Here is a 19,557-nt window from a genome sequence, read left to right as displayed (position 1 = left end):
ATTTTTTTTTTTTTCTAATATATTTGGCGATTTTTTTTAAATTATTTTTACACTTTTTTTTATTTTTTTTTTTACTTTATTAAATAGTCCCTGGTGGGACATCACTGTCCTGTGACAGATCGCTGATCTGTCACATCACAGATCACTGTGACAGATCAGCGATCTGACACAGGCACTGCAGAAGGCTTCCTCATGCCTGCGCTTTGCAGGCACTGAGGAAGCCAGCTTCCTGCAGGCCCCCGAAGGCCCCCGTCGCCATCTTGGATTCGGGGGCCTGGAGGAAAGGAGTCCCCCGCAGCAGCGCTGCACATTGCGCTGCCGTGGGGGGCTCAGGGAAGCACGGAGGGAGCCCCCTCCCTGCCGATGCTTCCCTTTAACCCCCGGTACACCGCGATCGTGTTTGATCGCGGTGTGCAAGGGGTTAACGTGTCGGGGGCGGTCCGTGACCGCCCCTGACACATTGTGCCGGGTGTCAGCTGTGATAATCAGCTGACACCCGGCCGCGATCAGCGGCGCTCACCACGTGGGCGCCGCTTATCGCGCCGACGTACTATCCCATCCATGGGCATAGGGGCCCAGGTCCCATGGACGGGATAGTACGTCGGATGGCAGAAAGGGGTTAATCTGTTTAGATGTTATTCTGGTCTCTTTTGCTACCATTCATATTATCCATCTCTTTGATTTGTCATCAATTTTCCTCCTGCGGCCACGTCCAGGGAGGTTGGCTACAGTCCCGTGGATCTTAAATTTCTGAATAATATGTGCAACTGTAGTCAGAGGAACATCAAGCTGCTTGGAGAAGGTCTTATATCTTTTACCTTTAACATGTTTGTCTATAATTTTCTAATCTCCTGAGACAACTCTTTCCTTCGCTTCCTCTGGTCCATGTTGAGTGTGATAGACACCATGCCACCAAACAGCACAGTGAGTATCTGTAGCCCTATATACAGGCCCACTCACTGATTCCAAGATTTCATGAGTTTTACTTTTTTAAAAATTCTGTGGAAGCATGGTTGAAAAGCATTGTCTGACTTTCATTTGCTCATTTTCATATATTTTTTTATTTATTATTACTTTTGTCAGATTCAAGTTATTTCTGTGACCATTGTGGGTTTTTCTGTCAACCAACAATTTTGACCACATGTGTAGGTGTGTATAGGTTTTTTTTTTGGAGGTGGGGTGCTATGGGAGGATATCATGCTGTAAGTGGGGCTGTGGAAGACAATACTGTGACTAAGGAGCAGTACAACCAGTATACTGTATGTGAAGCTGTGTGGGTGGACATCCTACTGTGTGGGGTGCTGTGGGGAACAATACTTTGTATAAAGAACTGTGCAGCCATCATACTGTATGGGGGGGTATTGAAGCCATGATAATATTTGGGGAACGTTCGTGGACAATACTGTATGGAAGGCTGGGGAGACTATACTGTTTATAATGTCTTGCACAGCCATCATATTGTATAGGGGCTGAGGTGACATCATTCTGTGTAGAGGGAGCTGTGCAGCCATCATATGAGTGTAAGGGAGTGAACAGGACCAATGCCATCAGTCCGGAATACACTCTGGAGCCGGAACTATCGGGGTATTCATTACTGTTGCAGGGGGCTAATTTGTCTGGGCGTGGAGGGCTCGAGCACTTGACAGAAAGGGGCGTGGGAGACTTTAAAAGGAGCTGAGCGCGGGAAGGAAAGAGACTTAGCGGGAAGGCGACTACAAAGCAGGATGAAGGTTGACTCCCTCTCAATTACCGCCACTGACGCCAGCCCTTTACAGACTGTCCGCCTTTTACTCGCTTTACCCAGTGTTCCTCCACGAACGAGATCCATACTGGGTAGTGCAGCAGACGTACCGACTTCTCCCAGACGTTGTGATCCTGCATGAGGCCTTGTTACCCCTGCGGCCTGTGTGGCATTGTGCTCCCAGTATACCGAATCACACTCTAGGAACTCACAGAAGGAACTGTACTCTCTCTCTCTAACGGAACCAAGTTCAACGGACCCAAGTTCAACGAACTCAAGACCAGCGGACCCGGATAATTCGGCACGAACAGGAGACAGTGCATCTCGTTTCTACACAGCTGAGCCAGAGACTTTGTTCACAGACTGCGATGCCGTCGGGAGCTGTTCCAACCACTCGCCAACAAAACTTCCAATCAATAAGTCGTTACTTTCACTTTTACCCCTCTTGTTGTGTTTTGCTGTATAGTTCACTAGCTGCCTTAACACCTCCCTGCGTGGAGGTTTCCTTTAATACATATTCAATATTTGCTTAAGTAAACTTTTGTTAACTCCTTCTCTGCTTCCTGCTGTTTCCTGCATCCAATGAACCTTTACATTTTGGTGTAGTAGGCAGGATGCAGTCCAGCAGCATGGAGTCGGCAGAACAGGCAACCGGGCCCAGGATCAGGATCTCCTTGTGGGCTATGTTAAGCAATTTTCCCAAATTCACAGGGTCTAACACTATGCTGTGAAGTTGGACCGAGCGCATGAGAGGAATGTTGAGACTGCACCCGATGACTCCTGCGCTAGAGGCTGAGGTGGTCATTTTAGCGGAGAGAGTGGAACTGTCCCGCGAGAAGATCAAGTTGATCCAGGACAGGCCAACTCCTGAGACCATGAAGGACGTCCGGGCCTTCCTAGGATTGACAGGGTACTACCGATGCTTTTTGAAGAACTTTGCCCATGTGGTGCAGCCCCTGTTAGAGCTCTTCAAAGGGGTATCCCAGAATGCAAAAGGCCGGCCCATCCGTTGGGAAGACAAACAAGAAAAAACTTGGAACTTGATGAAGGTGCTGACTGAAGCACCGATGCTGGCTTACGTGGACTTTTCTGTGCCATTCATTCTACACATCGACTGCAGCTTACACGGGTTGGGAGCTGTGTTGTCACAGATGCAGGACAGAAAAGAGATGGGTGATCGCTTACGCAAGTCGGTCCCTTCACGATTCCGAACACAATTCGGACAACTACAGTTCTTTCAAGCTGGAGTTGCTGGCACTGGTGTGGGCTATGACGGAGAGGTTCGCTGAATACCCGGCCGGCTCGGAAGTGTTGGTGCACACCGATAATAATCCATTGGTGCATCTGGAGAATGCTAATTTAGGGGCCCTCGAACAACACTGGGTAGCCCAGTTGGCGAAGTTTCAGTATAAGATTGCTTACAGGAGGGGGGCCGAAAACACCCACACCGACCCCTTGTCCAGAGTGAGGCATGCAACGCCTGGGAAGAACACTGGTGAGATGTTAGAGGAAGAGGAAGTTCTCCGATTTCAAAAGACTGCTGGGACGGGTGGGATGGTGGCAGCGACGCTGGATCAAATTGGGACCTCCCCGCACAATGGAGTCTTGGGAAGATCCAGGGACGAGTGGGTCCGCTTACAGCAGGAGGACGGTGAACTTGCCCTGTTTTGACAATGGGTGAATGCGAAACAGTTGCCCAGGCAAGAACAAAGAAGCACTCCGACTCCTGAAGCACTAAAAATACTTCGACAGTGGGAGCGACTCCAGATGAGGAATGGCCTGCTGTATCGTAAGGTCCAGTTGCAGAAAAAATTGGAAGCCTCTTGGCAGGTGGTGATTCCTGAGACGGTGCTGTCCGAAATCACCGCAGAAGGTCAAGAGAACTGAGCCCGCTTTGGTGCGGAGAAAACCTTCCAATGGCTACAACATTTTGTCTATCATCCTTGCTTGAGAGCAGTGGTTGAGGAAGCTTGTAAACTATGCTGGGCGTGTGAATTGGCCAAATCTCCACAATAAAGGGCCCTGACACAGACTATTGTGATGTCAGCGCCCCTGGAACTGCTGACTGTTGACTACTTAACCTTCGGACTGGCACATCAGGGATATGACCACTGTCTGGTGATGGTTGATCATTTCTCGAAGTTCGCTGAGGTAACACCCACTTGAGATCCAATGGCAGAGTCGGTGGCCCACGCCATCTGTAAAAACTTTATTCAGTCTACGGATGCCCACAAAGGATTCACTCTGATCAGAAGGCCTGCTTCTTAGGGAGAGACATGGAGGACGAATTACAACAGATCTACCAATTTGACCGGACCCACACCACACTGCATTATCCACAAGGAAATGGGGCCTGTGAACGCTTCAACCGTACCCTTATACAAATGCTGAGAACTTAGGAGGAGGATCGTAAGGCCCGGTGGCTTGAGTATGTGTCTGAGCTAGTGTGGATCTATAATAATCGAGTGCACCAGACCACCGGTTTCACGCCATACTCTGTGCTGTTCGGCCGTGAAGGGAAAGGAGTCACGGAACTGGAATTGGACCAGGGGGAGGACTACCCATGGACGGGGTGTCTACCTGGGTTCGAGAACATCGCCATCATCTGCAGACCCTACATCGGCTGGTACAAACTCGACTTCGGAAGCTGGAGCACCCTGAGAGACTACCTCTGCGTGGGACAGATCTCTCGGTTGGAGACCGGGTGTTGGTAAGGGAAAAACGTCCACGGGACAAACTGGAGAATCGATGGAAGAGTCGGCCATACCGGGTGAAGTGCCAGGTCGGCGGGAAAGGACCTGTCTATGAAATTCAACCAGAAGGAGAGGGGGGTGCTCCCATCTGGGTAGTGTACCAAAGTATGCTCTGGTCATGCATCTGAAGATCCCATACCAGAGGAAGAAATGGCTGAGGTTCCTGAGGTGGTCTCTCCCACAGTAGAGGAAAATGAAGAGTAAGAGAGTCCGGAACAGATTGAAAATGTATCTGAGAATCAGAAGGGACTGTTATGGTGGGCACTGACCTGGCTTCCCCAACATTGGAACTGCCGGGTACAACCACACTTGAGGACTCCATTTTTCCTTCCAATCTACGCCACTCTGAACGTACAATGGCTGGACAGCACTCCAACCGGTACAACCAGGACAAATTCATTTGGCAACAGGCAGCTGAGAAAGATCAACACAGACGTAACGTGTTCCAGGATATCTCGCCCGTGGAATGGCGAGTGAAAGGAAAGGGGGAGTGTAAGGGGGTGAACAGGACCAATTCCATTGTTCCGGAATACACTCTAGAGCCCGAACTATCGAGGCAGTCATCACTGTTGCAGGGGGTGACTTGCCTGGGCGGTTAGAGCTCGAGCACCTGACAGAAAGGGGCATGGGATACTTAAAAGGAGCTGAGCGCAGGAAGGAGAGAGACTTGGCGGGAAGGCCACAGAACTCCCAGAAGGAATTGTACTCTCTCTCTAACAGACCCAAGTTCAACGAACTCAAGACCAGCGGACCCGGATACTTCGGCACAGTCAGAAGACACTGCATCTCATGCAGGCATGCATCTCATGATCATGACTAAGGGTGCGAAGTCACCAGAAACGCGCTGATAACGCAAGCATATTCACTCTTTGTGCTGGCATTTTAACCTCGTATTTTGCATGGATTGAAGTGAATAAAGGAAAGACTATTTTTCACTACATCGTGGAGCTGGACAATCTCTCCTTTCTTATGCTACAATACAAACGCTTTGACACGGCAGGTCCGTACTCCGATGCCTAAAGATGCCCTCTCTGGTGAGCTGGATTTCTTATTGGTTTCCTTTAATACATATTCAATATTTGCTTAAGTAAACTTTTGTTAACCCCTTCTCTGCCTCCTGCTGTTTCCTGCATCCGACGAACCTTTACACTATACAAGGGGCTGTGAGGACCATCAAACTGCATGGAGGGCTGTGGAAAATAATACTGTGTAAGTGAGCTGTCCAGCTATAATACTGTATTGAGGGCTGTGGGGAACATCATATTTTGTGGAGGCTGTGGTATCAATCATACTGTCTAGTGGACTGTGGTGAACATCATACTGTGTGAGGGCTGTGGTGACATCATTCTGTATTGGGACTGTGGAGGCCTTCATACTAAGTGGTGATCTATGGGGTCCATAATACTATATTTGGGATCATCATACTGTGTGGGGACTGTGGCGACTATCATACTGTATGGGGAGATTTGGAGGCCATTATACTACAAGGTCTATTTAGGCTAATAAACGTTGTGAGGAACCTATGGGGCCATTTTACTGTGTGGGATGCTGTGGGGCATCATACTTAATGTTGGATTTATGGGGACATAATGTGTGTGGGGTCATCATACTGTGTAGCAGTATTTTTCGAGGCTTCCTATTCTATAGGGGCCATGCAAAGGGTGATATAGTGGGTGGGAACACTAAGGAACTTCAATAGGCAATAAGGGGGCAAAATAACTATGTGCCATAACACATATCCCTCTCCGTGCCTTTAAAAATAGGGATATATGTCCTTCTGTCACTGAGCTCTATGTGCCATGATAGAACTTTTGCTATGGGGCCTTCATGATTTCTATGTATACCTCTGCTAGGGGGCATTATTAAAATAAAAAGGCACTGAGGGTCATTATTATAAGCAGGCATAATGTGATGGTCAGGAGACATTAGTGAAAGGAGGCACACTGGGAGATCGTTATCATTATAGAAAAAGCACAGGAGGCATTGTTATTGTAAGAAAGCACAGGGCATGTTTGTATAAGGTTTTACAGGATCATTATTATTATAAGGGGTCAAGGTAAATTATTATTAAAGGGGGCATAAGGTAGCATTATTAGTGTGAAGATGTAGAGGAGAAGACCGGGCTGTGGGTGCTGACCAGGCACTGGGTCCAGAACTGCTGGGGCCAGGCCTACTGTTGCAGGGGGTGAAGGAGATTGAGGACGGAGCAGACCCTTGACCTGTGTAGAGGGGGAGTGGTGAGCCAGTGGGATATAAGCGGGTTTGCGAGGGAAAAGAGAGGGGCTTCCCGCCAGAGAGAGGAGTCAGTGAGGACCGGCGCTGAGCTGCGAGTAAAGACAGTCCGCACTGCAGCAATTACGGTTGGTTGCAGCAAGGACTCTCAGACCTCATTGGGCGTGCGGAGAAACGTACACCGAGTGGAGGATCACAGTGGATTATGCTTTGCTGCTCTGCAGCATAACAGACTAGCGGCTCAGCGGGTCAGACCGGTGACTGCCCGCTGTCGCCAGAAGTGAGACCGACTTGTTAGGCGGGAAGCCGGAAAAACTCAGCGCGGCCTCAGCCGGAAGCCAGCCATCCAACCCAGGAATAGAGAAACACATCAGAGTTACACTAAGTGAAATAGACATACCGTATTTTTTGGACTATAATATGCATTGAACCATAAGACGCACTCCAAATTTTGGGGTGGAAAACAGCAGAAAAAAAGATTTTTATAAGATGGGGGTCTGTCTTATTGTCCGCATTTAAGGTATCTTACCTGAGGGCCGGCGGTGGTACAGCGGGGTCACAGAAGGCATGGTCCCTTCCTCAGGAAGCCGACGGTGGCAGAAGTGGGGCAATGCTGCAGTCCTGGGGTGCAGTGCTGCAGGTCCAGTGTCGGCGGTGAGGAATAGCATGGAGCCGGACCCCTTCCTCAGGATACTGGTAGGAGAAATGTGCCCATGCCACGGTCCGGTGTCCACAGCAAGCAGAGCCGAGTGAATCACCGGCTTCCTGTGGCCATCTTCCTGAAGCCGTGGGCGCCTGCGCAGATTGAGATCTTGGTGGCCATTTTCCTGAAGCAGAGTGCTGCCGAGATCACAATCTGTGCACACGCGGCCTCCGGCGACCATTTTCCTGAAGCCTCCGGTTGCCCACGGCTTCAGGAAAATGGCCGCAGGGAATCCAGTGATGCAGTTGGCTCTGCTCGGCATGGACACTGGGCCACGGCGTGGACACATTTCTGCCGCCGATATCCTGAGGAAGAGACCCTGGTCAGGTGCACTCCGCGCCGCTCACTGCCACAGCATCGCCACACCTCTGCTGCCACCGGATTCGATGCTATACCACTGCTGCTACCTCCTGGTAAGTCTGCGTTCACACTAAGATGCACACCCCATGTTCCTCCCAAGTTTTTTGGGAAAAAAGTGCGTCTTACAGTCTGAAAAATGTAGTGTATAAACTGCCATCCTGAGTTATTTTTCCCTTTGTACCCCTTAGCCTTCACCTTGTTTATTCCCTGTTGCTCACTGTGAGTTGGTTATTCTTGTACTTATTAAGTAATTGCTTTCCCCTGTTAACCCTTGCTCTGTGCCTCTGCATCACTGCATCCTAATACCTGTGTTACAAAGAATTACAGAAAAAACTATATTACGGTGCAGGATACTGGTATTACATGGAGGCAAAAAAAGAAGAAGGTACTATTACTGTGCAGGGAACAAATGGGGCATTTTTAGGAGATTGGCTAAAGCACTTTGTGGTTTGTACAGGGGGGGAGAGAATGTGAGCAAGATCCTGAAAAAGCAGTAAATCGAAGATGTCTGTGCTACATTTTGCAGGAGCGAGTAATGGATGAAACTAATTGTCATGGTGGCCTGGTCTGAATGGAAAGAATAGGGAAAATGAATAACTACGATCAGTGACAATGTTACTGGTGACAGTACACACATACAGTATATGGTCTGCAGAGCACTGATGTTAAACTGATATCATCATTATATGGTCACTGAATATACCGAAATTAGTCCATAAATGCTATAATAAATTGGCACTTCTCCAGAATAATACACATCAATATTCGGACTTATATAAATAATTAGCCGAAAAAATGAAGAGATCCAATAAACAATAAAAAAATTCCTTTTCTATTAGTGAATATTAAAAAATATTAAAACCACCTAATTATAGCCAATATCACATAATGGTACTATATAGTATACAACAGAAGTAAAATACTAGCATGTAACACATTTGTACCAGTAAAATGTTTAAAAGTAAATACTCAAATCACCAGTTTCAGTGAAAAAATACAACAGGATATAATCAGAGTAACAACATGACACCTAATGTGTCTAAGTGTCTGTGAAAATAAAGACCTAAATCAACACTGAAAAAAAGCTGCCAATGAGAAAAAGAAATAGAACACAAACAAATGGTCACTGTACCTGAAGCGTATAGTATGAGTGACACCGGTGGCGCAGCCTCCTCACCCCAACGCGCATTTCGCACCGAGCTTATTCACTAATAAAAAAGGAATTTTTTTTTATCATTTATTGGATCTCTTCATTTTTTCAGCTAATTATTTATATAAATCCGAATATTGATGTGTATTACACATAAAGGTTTGCACACAGTACTAAGCCAGTAAAAAATTCTTAGGAGAGTCATCCATACACCCTTGAAGGCACTAAGTGAAGTGACTCATAAATAAACTAACAAAGTGTAGTTGATTTACTCCTACACTCATAAAGACTCTGAACTAGTGCAAAGCCAGGAAAAAATAATATGGAGCATCATCCATACACCCTTGCAGGTACCAAGTAGAGTGCCTCATAAAAAAATTAACAAAGTGTAGTTGTGCTACTTCTACACTCATAAAGGCTTTGCGGATACACCCTTGAAGGCAAGAACTGTAGGGCCTCATTCAAATATTGAACATTAAAAACACTTTATGTGCTACTGTCATCTGGTGGTGTGGAGAAGTGGGGGCTAATCCAAGCTTTGTTCATTTTTATCACAGTGAGCCTGTCAGGATTCTCTGTTGACAGGCACTTTTGCCTGTCTGTTATGACTCACTCCTGGCAGCAATAAAAACCCACTTAGACAAAACACCAGCGGCAGGGGAGCAGAACACCTCCAAGGCATAGAGCAGGGGTGGGGAACCTCAGGCCCCAGGGCCATTTACGGCCCTCGATGACCTTTTATCAGGCCCCCGAGCAGATTCTCAGGGGCCGCATTCTTGGACAGGGAGCTGTATTTTGATTGCCACAAGCTCATTAATTTCTTCTTGCTCTGTTAGCACACACACTCAGTGTTCACTATTGAACATTGAAGGGCATGCAATGAAAGATTAAGTCATGAAACCAGTGCCAGAGTCAGGATGTACTTTGTGGGCGGAGTCTGTACGGCCCCCGAAGGATGGTATAAATATCCAAATGGCCCTTGACAGAAAAAAGATTCCCCACTCCTGGCATAGAGTAAGAGCTCATGGCAGGTGTCCAGCTTTGAGACCCAATAGTTGAAGGTCACAAAAGAATTAGGGAGTACACTCGTTTGGTTGGCCAGATATTGCTTGATTATCTTTAAAAACTTTTTCCTCCTTGTCAAATATACCCGGTCATCAGGCCCAGGATGCTGAGAGGGTGTCATAAAATTGGCCCAGGCCTTTGATAGTGTACCACTGCCTCTGCTGTATGTCCATCTCACCTCTCCTCCTTGGTTGGGAAAGGAAGCTTACCTTCTGCCACTAGCATTGTCTGATGGGAATTTTTTCAACATATTTCCCAAAATGGCCTTTTGGTATAGCACCGTTTTAGAAGACCTCTCTGCCTCAGTAAGGAGAGATGCAAAGTTCTCCTTGTAGCATGGCTCTAGCAGGATGAACAACCAGAACTCTTTTTTGACCAAGATAAATATAATGCGAGGGCCACGGGAAAAGCAGCGGTACATAAAGTCGGCCATATGAGCCAAGCTCCTTACAGTCAACACTTCCCTGTCTCCAAGATTATGATGACTCTCCATGTCCTCCTCCTCCCTTTCTTCCTCTTCAGCCCATCCACGTACAAAAGATGGGACGAAGTGTTACGGGCTGGCGGAACGCACCAAATAATAAAGATGGTATTTAGGTGCGTTCGCAGCCCAGGGTCCACAGTGCAGAGGTGTTAACTGCTGCTCGGTAATGGCGGACGCGATATGGCGGTATAATAACGGAACACACGGGGTTAACCTCAACCAATGTGTACAGAAGTGGACTCTTATCTCACAGAGCCGCACACAACCACCAAATAATAAATGCCGCAGCCTGTTATTGCTCACAGAGCTCAGCAGTGTGAGCGCTAGTGTATAGTCACAGAACTCAGCCCTTAGACCACAGGACTGAAGTCCCTCTAGACTGCTAGCGCTTAGCACTGCGACTACGATGCCAGCAAGGGTTAAATAAATTACGTGTGCAAGTGTGCACAGTGCCGCTCAGGTGGACGCCACTAGTCGCCCTGGGTTGGGCCAGATAAGCGCACAGGTTGTGCAAGGCGTTGCACCGGCGTGGCTGTCACTTGCCGGGGTTCGATAGTGCCCTGCAGTGGGGGACACCATCGGACGCTAGTGTGCAGACGGCTGGTATGCACTGTGGCCTATAGACTAGCCACTGACAGGCGCTGACTCGGACTCTAAACTCTACCAACATACGTATCAAAAGGGAAGGGGTTTCATAATGAGTCAGTCACCAGATACATGCATCCATCATCATACACTCCAAACTATTTGAGTCTATACTAGCGCATGGCCGAGTGGCCATGCGACCCTTTTATAGCAGCGTCCTTCTGTGACCTTCCTGACCGTCCAATTCAAGCTGGAGAAGTTCCTGAGCATGTGACCTCCGATCTCCAATGAGAGATCGTCCCACGGGCATGCTCAGTGGACCGAAAGGAGGACTTAGTCCCTGGAGCAGCTCGCTGCTGACCAGCCTGCGTTGCTATAGTTGGACCAGAGGTGGCAGCAGCAACTAAACCTACAGAGCCGGTCTGAGCAGAGCGCCTGGATCGGCGAGTCTGCTGAGCAGCCCCCTGTGCGGCCGGAGAGGAATGGGAGACTGCCAAATGCAAGGCTTGGGATTCCTGCTGTGCAGCGACCAGAACCCAATGCCTCACACGAAGATTGTATCGGTACTAGCCTCTGTTGCACCAGAAATCAGATCCTGCTCCTTCTCAGCCTCCACTTCCTCATTGTTACCCAATCCGTGCTGAGCAGATGAGATGAGGATTGACTGGGTAATATATCATTATATCATTGTCTCATTTCTTCCTCCATCTCCACTTGGTCAGCAGGCATGGCTTCATGTTTAATTGTGAGCAGCAACTGTTTAAGTAGGCAAAGAAGATTATTGCGCTTACTATGGTGTCATCGCTGCTCATCATCTTTGTGGAGTCCCCAAAGTCTTGGAGCACAACAAAAATGTTGGACATCCATGCCCACTCTTCAGTTGTTATGTGCGGAGACTGACCACAATACCGACAGGTGTGTTAGAGCTTGCATTCGACAACTGGTCTCTGCTGCTCACAAAGTCTTGCCTGCATGTGCAGTGTTCCAGAGCTTGGTGATGTCACACACCAGTCGTTGAGCTGGCACTTGTATGCGCTTCACAACCACCACCAGGTTAAGCCCATTATCACACACAACCATGCCTGGTTGGAGGTTCAGAAGCAAATTCCACAGATCTGTCTCATGTTATTACTTTAAGTAACTCTGCCACGGTAAATTAGCTTCAGCAGAGCCTGTTGCCACTTCCAACTGATATGGAAGACGTGCTGGTACAAGGCAGGGACACCACATTGGAAGACCGAGTACCAAAGGACAGTAAATCTTCCGTGTCAACAAGCCTAAACGGCAACATTTCAAATGCAATCAGCCTAGATACGTGCCAGTTTAGTATTTAGGACTGTGGAAACTTTCTCTTTCGTTCCAAGGCCTGGAGTAGAATCATAGAATCGTAGAGTTGGAAGGGACCTCCTGGACCATCTTGTCCAAACCCCTGCTCAATGCAGGATTCGCTAAATCATCCCAGACAGATGTCTGTCCAGCCTCTATTTGAAGACTTCCATTGAAGGAGAACTCTTTTTGTGGCAGCCTGTTCCACTCATTGATCACTCTGTCAGAAAGTTTTTTCTAATATCTAATCTGTGTCTCCTCCCATTCAGTTTCATCCCATTGCTTCTAGTTTTTCCTTGTGCAAATGAGAATAAAGATGATCCTTCTACAATGTGACAGCCCTTGAGATATTTGTAGACAGCTATTAAGTCTCCTTTCAGTCTTCTCTTTTGCAAGCTAAACATTCCCAAATCATGCAACCTTTCCTCATAAGACAGGGTTTGCAGACCGGTCACCATTCTGGTCACTCTTTTCTGAACTTGCTCCAGTTTGTTGATGTCTTTTTTAAAATGTGGCGCCCAAAACTGGACACGGTACTCCAGATGAGGTCTGACCAAAGAGGAGTAGAGGGCAATAATGACTTCACGTGATCTAGACTGTATGCTTCTGTTAATACATCCTAGAATTGCATTTGCCTTTTTTGCTGCTGCATCACACTGTTGACTCATATTCAGTCTGTGATCTATTAGTATACCCAAGTCTTTTTCACATGTGCTGTTGATTAGCCCTATTCCTCCCATTCTGTAATGCTTTTTTCATTTTTATTGCCCAGATGTAGTACTTTGCTTTTTTCCCTGTTAAAAACCATTCTGTTAGATGCTGCCCACTGCTCCAGTTTATTTATATCTTTTTGAATCCTCTCTCTCTTCTCTATATTAGCTATCCCTCCTAGCTTTGTGTCATCAGCAAATTTAATCAGTTCACCCTCAATTCCTTCATCTAAATCATTGATAAAGATGTTGAACAATACAGGGCCCAGGACAGAGCCCTGTGGTACCCCACTTGAGACATTCTTCCAACTGGATGTGCAGCCATTTACGACCACTCTTTGGGTCCGATCACTAAGCCAGTTATGAATCCACCTAATAGTTGCCTTGTCCATTCCATACCTAGTAATTTTTTCAATAAGGATTGTGTGAAATACTTTGTCAAATGCTTTGCTGAAGTCAAAATATACTAGAGTATGAAGTCAAGATATACTAGAGTATGGACATCTGAAGGCTGTGCCTGATGATGTTGTGTCAGAATGTGCAAGGACAGGTGCAGGGTAGGAGGCACTTGCACCAGTGTCATGGACTGGGGATTTGGAAGCACCTAGCACAGGGGAAGAGGCAGTGGTGTCACCCTCTAGCACCAATCGTGGATCCAGACATTCAGCCCACGGAGTCAGGTGCTTAGATGACATGTGCCTGATCATGCTGCTGGTGGTTAGGCTCTTAGTGTTCCGGCCTTTAGTGGTTAGGCCCCTGCAGATCTTTGCATGGCACAGGTTGCAAATGACTTTTTTGTCTCAGAACCCTCTTTGGAAAGGTCTCAGACTGGGGAACACCTAACGCTTTGATGGAGAAATTCCCGAGTGTTGATGCTCTGAAGAACAGCTGCCGGCCTTGTCCCTCTGGTCACTCCACTGCTTTTTTCTTCCTGTTTTGGTGGTGCCAATTCCTCCCTATCAGCACTGCTGGCCTGGCTCTGCATGCCAGCTTCTCAGGTTGGGTTGGTGACTTCATCACTCACCACCTTGTCTTTCACCGCCGGAAATTATAGCTGCAGTCATTTCTTCATCACCACTTCTGAAACAGTACCATCACCAGTGGATGGCAGTCAATGAAACTGTAATAAATGATTCAGAGGGGCGATAGAGAAGAAAAGGGACTGCATCGCCATCCTCCTGTGACGTTCTGTTTGAGACTCCCCTCAAATGAAACGTCACAGGAAGAAAAGCAAAAAAAAAAAAAAAACAGGTATAGGGATTAGAAAGATAGAGAGAATGGTAGGGAATTTTATAATAAAGATAATTACAAGAGTAGTTAGGGCTTAAAGACTGATATTTATAAAGGACATTATATGTATCGGATCAACCCTTAAAAAATGCACTACATACCGTAATGTATGAAGCGTTTATGTAATCTGCTCCTTCTCCAGCCAGTGATGAAAGGCCTACTCTCGATCGTTCCACTGTGAAAAAAAAAAGTATCATTCTACTATTAATTTATGCAAACATATTTATTACGCAGGCAGATGCAATCTCTGGGACCCCCACTGATTCTGACAATATAGAGCTGGAAGAAACTATTACTTTATTCCTACCAGGCAACATTCGCAGCCACAAACTGTGGAACAGACTGCAACATGACTCCATTAAATTAATAGGGTGTCCCTGCAGTCTGATACCCGCCCACCTATCAACTGTTGATGGCATCCCTAAACTTTATGCCATAAGCTGTAATAGTGGAAAGAAGATGTAATAGTGGCAAAGCACTGTTTATGATTACGTGTCCATGTAAAATAGATGTTAATATTAATATTGAAATCTATTTGCTTCCTGAAGTAATCAACTTTTCTTTTTTTAGCACAAATGCTAAGACAGTTTCTTTATCAAAAAGTGTCTGCTTTCATTGTTTTATTATAGAAACAAGTGAATTGATGCGATGTGAATCAAATTTGTGTAGAATTTTTAGAATTTTTAGGACCGTCAAATTTACCTTTGCTATATTACATAATAAGAAGATATGAAAAATTTGTGGATGGAAGACGTCAAATCTCGGCAATTTATTCAAACATATGATTTTTATTCTACTCAACGGGTTTCAAAGTGTCAAGCACTTCTTTCTCAGTAAAAGACCACATAACTTTTACATAATGCAGAAGATTTACATGACGAAAGGGCAATCTTTCTAATAATGTCTTATAGCCATCACAAAGTATAGCCTAGCCATCATGTAGCCCAGCACATCACATAGTATAGCACAGCCTATCATTGCCTGTAGAAAAGATGAGGCAAGGAATGCAGTGAAGCAAATATTTTGGGATGAATATATTTTGTGAGATGTCACAGCTCATATCTCAAAAAAAAATTCAGAAAAAGCCCCACAAAACTGAAAAACTCAATAAACTGTACAAATAGTGTGTATGACAAAACAGCTGTGAAGATTGCTTACCATCCGTTTACTCATAGCCATACTTATGGAGATCATTTTGACATTACTAAGGCTGCATTTGCCTTAAAGAGACTTAATTGGGTTGGCTACTTTCCTAGGAGACCTCAAAGTGTTATACACATTTTGTTCAGAGCAATGGAGTACCTGAAAATCAAATTTTTCAGAAACGTTCGCAAAAGCTTGCACATTTTTTAAATACTAGTTGCTGGCCCGATTCTAAAGCATCGGGTACTCTAGAATATGGCCAGCAGCAGATTAAAATAAAAAATGTGATATACTTACCATCCGACGGCCCCCGGAATCTGTACCTCCACTCCACGCTGCCGGCATCTTCCGTTCCCAGTACTGCTTTGCTCCAAAGACCGCTGCTGACGTCCTCTCGCGACAGCGCAACGTCATCAGTGGTATTTCGTGCAAAGCAGTACTGGGAACGGAAGATGCCGGCAGCGTGGAGAGGAGGGACAGATTCCGGGTGCGGTCGGAAGGTGAGTAGATCACTATTTTTATTTTAATTCTATTTTTTACACATTTATGGTACCGAGGGTCCAAAGTAGTCTCTTCTCCTCTGGACCCTGGGTACCGGCTAGCGCCGGGCATCTCCGGCTGCGTCGCCGCTGATGCCCGTGCGCCCGGAGATGACCTGCGGCAACCGTCGGGAGATCAGCGGCTAGCGCCGCTGATCTCCTGACGGGACGGTAGCGGTGGCGTGCGTCCTGCTAATTGCGGACTACGTCTGCGCACTGCGCCTGTTGCTGATTGGTCGCGGCCTGGCGGGGGCCTGGCGGCCGCAACCGGTCAGCGCAGCGGGATTTCGGTTAAAGATAAGGCATTTATATATATAGATAGATTATCTCTAAGTGCAATGATATGCTTAGACTTCGGTCAGTGCCCTAGGTCCAATGAATGACAGACTTGCATAAAACAAACATCCTGCTCACCACTCTATCTCCTATCGACCCAACTGTTGACCCAACTGTCCAAACTGGATGCGCTAGACTTCAAACACATCTCCCTCATGTCTTCTCCTGCTCCGGTCACAACTGATACCTAACATCATACCACTTAGCTTGGCAGGGCTGCTTCAGACTTCAAAAGGTGCTCAACTCATTCCACAAAAGTCAATAGTATAATCATCCCTACAAGACTGCATTCTCATGTGTCCCAGAACTTATTAGATACTATCCACCTTGTAGCATGACACCTAAGGCAACATGGCACATGCACAAAACCATTGCCTAATCCACTGAAGGATACAGTAGTACCTTAAATATAAATATAATTCCCAGACGAACTTTATGGAGTCCAATGTCAACATGAACTCCACAAAAAGATACATGACCTCTTAGGCCGGGGTCACACTTGCAACTGCAGTGCGAGAAACTTGCGCGAGTCTCTCGCATCAATACCTGGCACTGCCGCCAGCACTCGGGAGCGCTCAGCTGCATAGAAATACATGCAGCCGCACACTCCGGTCCCGAGTGCCGGCAGCAGTGCCGGGTATTGATGCAAGAGACATTGCTGTTGCATGTGTGACCCCAGACTTAGAAAGCCTTACACAGGTTTGGACTGGCCCACAGGGGAACAGGTGAATCACCCTTGTTCAGTAGTGGCCCTCTACCCTAATATCTGTTTTATATTTGTTTGTACAGCGTGTATACAATTAAATTGAATAAAACACAAACACAGATACAACACAAACCTGGAATAATGGAGGAGGTTCTGTTTTTATCTCGGTTTTGTGCCTTTAAAGCTGTAGAGTAGTCACACTGGAGGATATTGGGTTGACTTAGCAACTTAAAAAAAAAATAAAAAACAGAAGAAAACTTTTTAATGAAATGATATTTTATGATAATATATCCAGCAATGTTTTCTTCTTGTGTGCAATTATGGTAGCAGTAAGAAATAGCCTATCCACGACTCATTTTTGCACAAAACTATGATACACTGAAATGTTAAAACTAAAGAATATTAGTTAAATTCAGGGCTTGATCCCCTGAAAATGAAGGTTTTCTTTTTATTAAATTTCTCATCAAGAATATTTTTGTATTAAACCACTGGATTCAGTCTTGTGTTCTGAAAATTGGTCACCAGATTGCAGGTCACAGTGTACAAGGCTTCTTAAAAAAAGGTTGCTTTTCTTTGGCGGCACATCCTGCTATTAAATAAGAAGGAATGTACTTCTGATTCCCATTCATTCTGAAAGAATGGCTTTTTGGCTTTTTATTATGTACAGTGTGTCATTTTGTCAGAATTCTCTGTTGATAATAATGAATTATGAATTATTGAATGTACTAGAATGTCCAATACTGAATTTATTATTAAGCATTTTAAAAAAGTTCAAGGTGAATGTCACGCTAAAGCTGCAAAATTATATTAGAGTATCTATAATGTACTCCCAGGACTAATATTCAAAAAAATGAAGGAATGTGAAAAAAAACTATTGAGGCAAACCTAGTTCATTATATAGCACATGACTTACCTTGAACTGCATTTCAAGTCGGGTTTTTCCAGATGGGGCCGTTGTTAGGAGAGCGTTAACATATGCATGTATGTGACTCTCAGCTACTTCTGTCTCTCTGCTCAGAATGGCCTCCACGAGAGCATCATGAATGAAGATGTACTGTTCCTGAAAGGGTTAACATGAAATGTAAACCCATTGTTTGGCTAACACCACTTATTCACATGCCCAATGACTTTTCAAAGGAAGCGATTATCCTCATAGGATGAAAAATCTGAGTGCCCTGATTCTCTCTGCACATACTGAATGTGATATGTCGCTAATGTTATCAGACCGCAACGTCTACAATATGATTTACTGTATAAGCACAACATACTTATCGTTTCTGATTGCAATGCCTTCATTTTTAATTTTGTAAATGTAAGAGCTACAAACATCCTCAAATTAATTTGTACTTATTATTTTTTCTTCTCCAATGAAATGAATTTACCGTAAATGGAAAATGACCACAGAATTAATATGCGGAGTCCAATGACTTAAATTTATAAAATAAATGAAAACTGGATACAAAAAAAAAATACAAATAAACCCAAGCTCAATCAAGTGTAGGCTCAGATAATATTCTAATAAAAACATTAAATCAGTTTGAATATGTGAGATTTGTGATTTTTCCCTGTCTTTATCCATATTTTATAAGTGATTTCCATATTTATACAATGTTATAATTGCAGAAGTATTGTATATTTGAGAACCACTAGATTTTTTTTTATTGTTGCTGTGATCTACTATAGCTGAAAGAACTGTTATTCATTCATTCCCAATTAAGTTTAAAGCAGGGATCCCCAACCTGTAGCTCAGGAGCCACATGTGGCTCGCGATCTTACGAATTGTGGCTCGCGGCTGTCTGCTAGCTTGGTGCATTAGCTTCAGGTCAAGCAAAGAGCTATGAAGAGCGCATCTCAAAATGGTGAATTTTGTGAGCAGTCCGGCACAGAATAGCAGATCTGGATGCACGTGTACTGGTCTTAAGGGCATGTCACACTAAGAGATATCGCTAGCAATATCGCTATAACTAGTGACGTTATAGCGATATTGCTAGCGATATCGCTGTGTCTGATACTTACCTACGACCCGCTCCCCCGCTGGTTATCGCTGATCGCGCGAGAACAGGCTGGACTGTTTCTCGTCGTCAGCTTCCTGCGGCGCTTCCTGCTGTGAGGACGAGCGACGTGTGGAGCCGGGCGGGAGGACGCAGGATCGCCTGGTGTGACAGGTAAGTAGCGACCCCCGTCCCCAGCGATGTCGCTGGTGAGATCTGCCTGTGTGGCAGCTCACTAGCGACCACTTAGCGATGTACCAGCGATCCTGACCGCGTCATATCGCTAGTCGGGATCGCTGGTACATCGCTAAGTGTGACAGTACCCTTAGGGGTTTAGAGATAACTTAAGGATGGTGTGCTGGAGACAGGATGATACTACCGGTCAGAGGAGGTGCTTAAAGCTGGATATGACAGTGTGGTGGGAGTGCTTGATGGGGGAATAC

General features: G+C 45.8%; 1 protein-coding gene across 4 annotated transcripts in view; it reads right to left on the bottom strand.

Annotated features, from left to right (window-relative positions):
* PTPRZ1 (protein tyrosine phosphatase receptor type Z1) overlaps positions 1-19,557 on the bottom strand; it is a 354,695-nt gene that overhangs the window by 21,740 nt on the left and 313,398 nt on the right. For all 4 annotated transcript variants that reach the window (XM_073573380.1, XM_073573381.1, XM_073573382.1 and 1 more), the window contains 3 exons: positions 18,037-18,183; positions 17,257-17,350; positions 14,501-14,574 (listed from right to left, as the gene is read on the bottom strand). In XM_073573380.1, coding sequence (XP_073429481.1) covers positions 14,501-14,574; positions 17,257-17,350; positions 18,037-18,183 — 315 coding nt within the window. The remainder of the gene's footprint in view (positions 1-14,500; positions 14,575-17,256; positions 17,351-18,036; positions 18,184-19,557) is intronic.

Source organism: Dendrobates tinctorius, unplaced genomic scaffold (assembly GCF_039654945.1).
Source record: "Dendrobates tinctorius isolate UK_male_01 unplaced genomic scaffold, ASM3965494v1 ptg000035l, whole genome shotgun sequence".
NCBI lineage: Eukaryota > Metazoa > Chordata > Amphibia > Anura > Dendrobatidae > Dendrobates > Dendrobates tinctorius.
This window is presented reverse-complemented; position numbering and strand designations above follow the sequence as displayed.